At 37.1% G+C, this 9,102-nt stretch overlaps 1 protein-coding gene across 1 annotated transcript; it reads left to right on the top strand.

Annotated features, from left to right (window-relative positions):
• Positions 1-253: 253 nt before the first annotated feature.
• Positions 254-8,724, top strand: LOC111332697 (tetraspanin-31). The gene is made up of 5 exons (XM_022938113.2): positions 254-418; positions 1,510-1,677; positions 2,991-3,203; positions 4,030-4,161; positions 6,023-8,724. Exons 1-5 carry the CDS (start codon positions 362-364, stop codon positions 6,095-6,097), a joined length of 645 nt encoding a protein of 214 aa, XP_022793848.1. The 5' UTR covers positions 254-361; the 3' UTR covers positions 6,098-8,724.
• Positions 8,725-9,102: the final 378 nt, after the last annotated feature.

The raw sequence follows: 9,102 nt of genomic DNA, 5'->3' as shown, positions 1-9,102 counted from the left end.
TAAAATATTAGACTCAAAGTTAAATTTGTTTGCCAGCTCATACTGGAAAATTCTCGCTCTGACTCTAAGATATTAAGCGAAGATATTAGTTAGCACCTTCCACAGCTGAAAAGGACAGAAAATCCTAAAAAAAAAAGCATTTTCTGAAAGTATATCACTCCAAGGTCATTCAGAAATCTCAAAACTACCGCCGGAACTCGCTGCTTTCTAAAAACAGCGATGATTGGTTAGTTATGCATGACGTCACCGCTTGAAGGAAAAGAGGGAAATCGCCATTTTGGATTAAGATCATCATGTGATTAGAAAGATCCTTGGGTCGAAAGTGTGATTCTGGAGAAAATACTTGAGGAAGAAAGGATCGATGATGGGGTTTCGTTGTTATAGGCTGGGATTAATATTTTTCAACATCATATATTTGGTAAGGCGAGTTGTTTGCGGGTTATGTTCGATGTACGCTTCGTTGCAAGTTGCTACATGTTCAATTCATCAGCGTTCTTTCTTTTTAGCTGTCAGCAGCAAATGTCGAAATCACCGTGAATAAGGTCATCTCGTGATGTGCGGCAGTGGAATATGTCGTTTAATATCGTATGAAATTTCAGCAAGGTTTAGCGTCGATGATCTAAAAAGTATCGTGTGAATTAAAGATCAAGAGCTATTTCGGTTCAGTGACATTTTAGCAGAAAATGAAATGCTTATTCACAAATGCGTGTTTATAAACAAAAAATGGAAATTACAGAGGTGTCTCAAGCAATCAGTCAAAATTGATATGATATTTTTGCTGAAATCGAAAGCCAGGTCTGTGCTCTATTGAGTTGGTTCACGTTACGTTTGGTTTCCAACGTACACAATGTTCTGTTAGCTTAGGGCCTTAGATTTCATGTTTGGCAGTTGGGAATTTATGGGTTTAGGGAACCAAAAGAGAGGGAAGCTGTCAACCTTGAGCTTTGCATGGGATTGTGAGGGGCTTTGAGAATCCAATATAAAGAACTTAGCATTAGACCAGTTATATGACAAGCTGAGTTATACATTCATTTTGATTGGTTCTTACTTGCGATCTAGTGGAGGACAGATGCATATATGACATCACCTTTAGCAAAATTTTCTTCTTTGATTTATTTAACAAATATATTCCATGTTTCTGTGTGTCTTTTCAGTGTGCCACTTTTTTGTTCCTGCCCCATTTTGATGTTATCTGTGATCTATTTATGTTACTGAACAGACACACAGCAACATAGAATCTTTTTGTTAATTATGTGATGTCTAGATGACTGCATCTGGGTATGACCAAGAACAACGAAAATCAGCTCACTCTGATCTCTTTTGACGTAGTTATACAAAAGCAGACCTTTGAACCATTTGAACTCAAATGTTCTCTCTATTCCATGCCCATGACACATTAATAACACTCTTATTCTTTACCAGATGACCATTCCCAGAATTTACTCTTTTACTTAATATCTCTACACAATACACAGTACTCTAATTCCTCTTTTGAATTTTTTTTTTCAGATCATAGGCTTTGTTCTTATACTTTGTCCAATATACTCCAAAGTTGCAGAAGTTTTCACCAGCTGGTCTATTGTTGGGGGTACGATAGCATGTGGAGTGTTCATTATGCTGGTTGCTGCAGCTGGAATATATGGTGCCGTCAAACATCACCAGATAATTCTTTTCTTCGTATCCTTTTCAGCTTTTCTCATGGATCTTCATGTTCTTTCACTTTCATTAGGTCATAGAAATGATGTTGTGACTGCGAGTTACGTTGTGCAAGTTTCTCTTTTCCGGTGATGACAGCTAGACGTCAAATTTGCCCATTTAAACCTTGAGTCCTTTGATATATGAGACGATTAGTGGGAGTGTGTGAGAGTAGAGAGGGAGAGAGTTGAAAAAAGAATTGTGACAGCTAGGCTTGATGCTGTGCTATTAAAACTGTTAAGATCAAGAAATTGTGAGTTTCTTTGTTGGCGAAAACCGATTCCCGACAATGAGATACTGTCAGTTTTTGTTGTTTTTATGTTCAACTCAGGGTCAAAGCTTAATTTCTGTCTCACATATAAGAAATGAGAGTTGCCTTTTACCAGGGCTGTGCACCCTACTAATAGTAGTGCCTGGTGGTCCCTGGGGCCTAGCTTTTGCTCTTGGGTGACTAGGGAATCTTAGTCTTTTCTTAAAAAGTTTTATGCTGGGCATCTTGGATTTCACTATTTCACGTTTTCAGAGTACTGGGCTCCCTTTAATTTTTCGTTGAGCGTAACATTGATTACGTTTGGTTTCCAATACAACTTTCTGAGAAGGTCGGGGATGTGTTTGGCAGTTGAGAATTTTTGGGTTTTGGGAGCCAAGAGAAAGGGAAGCTGTTAGCCCTGATGTTTGCACAGATGGCTTAGTGAAGGGCTTGGAGAATCCAATGTAAAGAATTTCAAGACCATTTATGGTCTGTATGCTGAATTACACACTCATTTTGATTGGGTCTTACTTAGGATCTATTGTTACAAAAAGTTTAAAAAATGACATTCCAAACCGCCTTAAGCTTACCCGTGTGTTTTATGCAGACAGTGATTTTTCTGAAAACTGTCTAGAAGGCTCATAACTGGTGCTGGAATAACATTTATTTGCTTCAAACAATCCACTTAAAAGACAATCTTGTGGTCCAATGATTGTCCAAAACTGGTTAGGTTTTGTTTCACCCTTTAACTCCCAGAAATGATTAACATGTAACTTCTCCTTGTAATATCCATACGTTATCAGGCATACAGGTAATGAGAATACTCAATCTTATCAGGTAGAAGTTGTTACCTTGATTGAACATGAAATTCTCGTAACCTATTTACAGGGAAATGTGTAGCAGCTAGAGGGGAGAATTAGCAATCAGATCTTGGGAGTAAACGGGATAAGTGTGGAATTTGGGGGTGATATTGTTAAGAGAAATAGATACATGTACTAGTCACTTTAAGAGGTTTGAAGAAGTTTGTATCCTTAGCCACCATCAGTTTATGGCAATCATGTTCCTATTGTTCATCATTCTATTTTCTGTGTCTGTGGCTGCACTCTCCATATCATCAAACCAACAACGTGAAGTTCTAGGACATGCTTGGGAATCTGTCAGTAACAAAACCAAAGGAGAGGTTCAGAGTGCTGGAGACTGCTGTGGTTTTAATGACACACTGAAGAATAACTCTAGAGATCATCCCTCGTGTTCAGAGGTACATGTATTCATGGTCACACGTGTATATTTCTCTTGATTTGAAATAGTTTTTTTTTTTTTTAATTATTCATTTGATCTCTACATTTTGTAGTGTAAATGCACATTGATAGGACTCTCTATAACCTTTTACACCCTTTTATCAGCATGCATATTCTCTGTACTGTTCTCTGTACATTACCAAAGGTACTAACAAGGAGAATTTGTGTAACAATCAAGAGCTTCTTAAGTTAGTGATCATTTCCTTTATTCTCAAGACCTTAATGTGTGATTCAAGGGTGATATTGTAAGGAGAAATTAGGTATTAGTCACTCTTAGGGGTCAAAGGGTGAACTTCCATTTTTTTTTCGCACAGGCATTCACTTTCATCAATCCTTTTCATGCTTCATGGCACATTAGGCCTTCACAGAGCTTTTCCACTCCTCTTGATTGGTTGCTGCGGTCCGCACCTCCTCCCACGACCTCCAACCCGGCTCTTGCCTTTCTTTCTCTAATGTACATCTCCAAGTGGTTTTTGGTCTTCCCCTTCTCCTTTTACCTTCTGGCGCCCAGCTCATAGCAACATTGCAATCCGATCTTTCTTAAGAATATGACCAATAATTTTCCATCTATGAGACATCACTTCTGCATTCAGTGGCTTCATGCCTGCCCTTTCCGGTAGCTCTTTGGTGCTGACACTTTAAAGAGAGAAATTAGTGGGGGCAAACTTGGGCTAAACTTGTTCCTTTCCCCAAGTTTAGGCAAATTTCCATTCCTAGTTTTGCATTAGTATGACATTCCAACAGTCTAATGTCCTTCCTCTTTTTTTTTTTTTTTTTTTTTTTCAGCTTCCTTGTTGTAAATCAAAGAAATATACCTGTTCTGAATGTTCTACTTGCTATGGCTACCTAGAGGAAAATGGCTTGGACACATTAAAGGAAGCAGTGGGAGGAATTGGTCTCTTCTTTAGTTTTACAATGGTAAGGGCTGTTTTAGTGCCCATAACTCTTTACACCTTAGCATAAGTATGCATATTCTCCATACTGTTCTCTGTACAATTCCTAAGGTGTTGACAAGGAGAATTTGTTTAACAATCAGGAGCTTTTTTAGTTGGTGATCATTTCCTTTATTCTCGTAACCTTTGTGTGATTCAGGGGTGATTTTGCAAGGAGAAATTAGTAGTTTAATTAGTAGTGATCATTTCCTTTATTCTCGTAACCTTTATGTGTGATTCAGGGGTGATTTTGCAAGGAGAAATGAGTAGTTTAATTAGTCACTAGTCACCCTCGGTGGTCAAATGAATAATTGTCTGCAATAAAAGTTACATTATACAAGGTTCTGAAGGTGCGGATGTGCAGTGTTCTCACCAGAGTTTTTTCCCTACCTGATTCAATATGGTAGACAAGGTGTTTGTGATTCAATAACTCACACCAATCTTTGTCACTTACGTGGGATTAACGAAAATAAAAGCGGTGAAATTGAAGTCTGAATCTTTTGATATCATGTTATTTATTCATTCCATATGGACAAGCGAAAGACTGGGATGTTAGGTTGACCACCAAAACTGCTTACCTGCAAATGTTCTAAAGTCTGTTTGACTCTTAGCTTGCCCCTGCTCCCTAACAGGCACATCTTCTTGGCTTTTTTTATGCACCGTCTCGGTTTTTTTTAAATTTTTTAAAATTTTTTTGGGAATCCTGCAAGGCTGTGGCCTGGTGAGAACACTGGATGTGGTAACCAACCAATTGACTAACTGGTTGATAAACTGACTGATTGATGTCCTGGCGTCAGTTGGTTGACAAACTAACTGGCGTGTTGATTAACCTCTTTACACCATAACATCAGGGTCCATATTCTCTATACCATTCTTCATACATTATCTTTGGTATTGACATGGAGAATGCATTCAACAATCACAGCTTCTGTTGGTGGCAATCATTCCCTATATTCTCGTGATTTTAATGAATGATTCAGCAGTGTTACTGTAAGGAAAAAATGAGATGCAGTAAATGGTTTGAACCCGGGGGTAACATGTGAAGGTGTAGTCTGATCGTCCGGGTGAGTGTAGTCCTGAGAAGGACTGTTGTCGGTGGCAGTGACTGACGTTTCGACAACCTGTGCGGAAGTCATCATCAGAGTCAAGTCTTGAGTCCTTCTCAGGACTACACTCACCCGGACGATCAGACTACACCTTCACACGAAAAATGAGATGCTGGTCACTTGTAGGACTGGGAGCATTGAACTGACTCTGTCTTACTGGTGGTAATTGGCTGATGTACAGATTGACATGGCAACCAACTGAACAACTGACTGATTGAATGACTTCCTTCACTGATTAATTAAATGACTGTTTTGTCTGTCTGTTTGGCCAACTGGCTTATATACTGTTTTTCTCGTTGCCATGTTCCCACCAATCACGTAGCTCCTTTTTCTGCCTTTAAAAGCACACACAACCCACAAGTCCCCTATTCGCTCCGACGAAGGGCTAACGCTCGAAACGTCAGCTTTTATAATCGTAATTGTGGCTATTTCAACTTTGTTGATATATTCTAATTATATACTGGTTGACTGGCTTACCAACTGGCCAGTTGACTGATATACTTGGTAGTGAGTTACTCATTAGTATCATGAGGGAGAAGCTGACTGACTGGCTGGCTGCTGAATTGACTGACTGAAACAACTAGAAATTTCTGAGAACTAAGAAGATCACCAGTCCTCTAACTTGAAGAAGTGCAAGACTTGCAAATGCTATGCTTGAACATTTGTTATTAATTTGTTTTCAGTTATTTAAGTTTACTGTCTATTCATTTGATAAATTGCTATATTTATTTATTCTTTCAGTTTTTGGGAATTTACTTGGCATTCCGATATAGGCATCTTAAAGATCCAAGAGCAAATCCCAGTGCATTTCTATGACAGTGTAAACAAGACCTGAAGGCTATGAGACAATTGCCAGATTTATGTCGGCTTCAGCACCGAGAAGGTTCTTTGTTATCAAAGCTGTGAACAGTCTCAAAGTCTGTGGAGTTTACAAAATATAGAGTGTTTTTCAGAGCCATACGGGGTGATATACAGTCAATCATTTATAGGATAAATTAAACCACATTGGACAACAAAACTAACCAAGTTTTCTTTAAAACGCACTCTTAACTTTTATCATGGTCATTGTCAGCACTAATGTTGTTCTTTAATTGCCTCACAGTATTGATTGAAAATAAGTGTAGATAAGAAGGGAAGAAAATCTCTGAAACTGCAAACTTATGTGTCCATCAACTCAGAGCCTCAAAAACAACACCCTCCCCTCCCTCCCCTCCCCTCCCCAGGGATTTTAACTTTTGAAGATAAGTTTTTTTACAATTTTCCCCAGTGCAAAAAAAGGCATAAACTGCCCCACTCAAGCACAGTCTTTTATCACATGATTCTTTGGGTGATCAACGCATGTTGTAGAATTTAGTAAAGTCAGGTATTCATGTGTATGTATTAGTCTTGTATTCTGCTGGATCAAATGTCCCACTCCACCTAGGCAAAATTTAACTTCCCTACCTCACAGCACAGGTGACAGTCAAATGCCTGTGGGTTATCGAGGGGGTGGGGGGGGGGGTTGAATGTTGAAGCTTTGAATTGATTGGCACTTTTCAGTGGCAGCTGCACAACCTTATAGTATCATTTCTGAGTGAATCTGTAGAATCAACCCAAAGTGGATATTAGTGCAAAACCATTCATAAGATAGTGAGCTCATTTGCAAGTGGATGAAATTTCATTTTAAAATGAAAGAATTATTTCAAGTATTGATTTTAAGAATTCAAAATAGACTGAAGGTAATTTGGAGCTGGTTCATTTATTTGCTTACTTGTACCTCTTACAAATACATCTTAACAGGAAAAAAGAATGATAATGACTTTTATTAGTATAATGGACTACAGTGGAACCTTGATTATCCGGATTCGTTGGGACTAGACAAAATAATCAAAAATATGAATATTAATGAGGGACAAAAACTGATAAAATTAAGAAAGTGACATTTAATCCTGAAACGAAACATTTACAAATTGTTTTGAAAAAGATATGGTCTACATCTCCACTGTCCTCTACATGTGTGTATAATTTTAAAGAAAATGTTTCTGCATTGGCCTAAAATGTTGAAGTAAGTCAGCTTGTCTGAAAGAAGAACATCACCTTTACTTCACTTTTCAATGCTGTAGTTTTAAAAAGGAGTTTTAGTCTTGATCATGGCTAATAAATATTCATAAAAAAAATTGGGACCAAAGAAAAAGTTTGGATAATCAAGAAATCTCATAATTGAGGTCTGGACAATCAAGGTTCTACTGTAGTGTCCAAAGATGCAATCTGATTGGCTATGCATTTTCTATCTATTCAATGATAGATAGCTGTACATAGTGTGACTGTGAACGAAAAAAATAGAAAGTTAGCCTGTCTTGTTAACTTTTGAACAAAAATAGTAGATTTTGACTAAAGCTATGAGATGATTTGCTCTCCATTTCTATGCACGAGCTTCATCAGCTATGGTGCTACAGAAATCTCAAGCTCGTGACCTTATTGTAAAAGATTCTCTCTGCCTATGAGGAGGAGTTGTTCAAGCTAGATTTTCATCTGTACAGCTGAGCTTTGTCCACAGTAAAGTTTATATTGTTTGAAGTTATTGACCAGCTAGCCCTTTTTACAATTTTGGAATGCTCTGTACTTTGAAGTACATTTCTAGGAAGCAAATTACTCTTATCACTGGCTTAATGTTCTTAGATTTAAAGTAATCCATAGTTTGTTCTAACATGCAAAAGAATTTCCATTGTTGAGATTTAAAGAAAAATTCAAGGTTGTGATCATGATGAGTTAGCACATCTGATCACCTGTTTTAGCTACACTACAAATTTCAGATTGTTTAGTTGTAGAGGTAAAGTGAAACTGATAAAGAAACTCTTAGTTTCGTCTGTCATACTCACGAATTGCTGAAATTATATTTAGAATATTGCTGTATCAACAGAAAGCTTACAATCAGCCATTGGATGACCAAATAGCCAGCAACTTGGTCAGTCAGTTATTATATATATATATATGTGTGTTTTACTGTTTGCCTTTGGGTTGTGATCTCCATGGGGATTGGTCATAAAACAGTTAACTCTTGGGAACAGTTAAAGTGTTTTTTGCTTCTTGAGATGATTTTAAATTAATGTCTTTCAGGAGGTTTAGCATGGTTCACGTATAACAAAGCTTGGATTTCATTTACTTACTTTGCCTTCCTGATTTGTTGAAGTAATTAAGTAGTGTCTAGGCAGGCAGCCTAATGGACAGGTGACCCTGTATATCCCAGAAGTGATTGATCTGTAATTTCTTCCTATGAATACAGTTTAGGATTAAGAATTTTGGGAGAAAACTTTAACATTTTGAACTTCATATTTGTAATTATTCAGAGATTTTTGCTGGTAGACCTAATACCGATATTACTGTAAGATGTAGTTTGTTATTTCTGCAAAAAAAAAAAAAAAACAGAAAAAGACTGCTATTAAATTGTAATATTTTGAACTTCATATTTGTAATTTGTAAATATTTAGAGATTTTTGCTGGTAGACCTAGTACTGACATTACTGTAAGATGTAGTTTGTTATTTCTGCCAAAAAACTCAAAACAGAAAAAGATTGCTATGAAATTTTTAAAGAGGATGAATAACATTAGCAACCATAAAGTACATTCAGAAGATCAATTGAAGAGCTTTGGGCAATTTAAGACAAAAGTTTTTCCAAAAAAAAAAAAAACATTAAAGTAGACAGAAAAAAAAACAACATAATTTCTTGTTTGAGTAAGTTGTGAGTTTCTTGAAACTTAAACCAAACCAAAGTTTTAAGAAGAGGCAGCACTGCAGGGTTCAAAGATACCTCGATGGAAATACTGAAAAGTGGAGGTTGTTG

Source organism: Stylophora pistillata, chromosome 12, assembly GCF_964205215.1.
Source record: "Stylophora pistillata chromosome 12, jaStyPist1.2, whole genome shotgun sequence".
Taxonomy (NCBI): Eukaryota; Metazoa; Cnidaria; class Anthozoa; order Scleractinia; family Pocilloporidae; genus Stylophora; species Stylophora pistillata.
The sequence above is the reverse complement of the archived record's forward strand: the minus strand, read 5'-3'. Positions and strand labels throughout refer to the sequence as shown.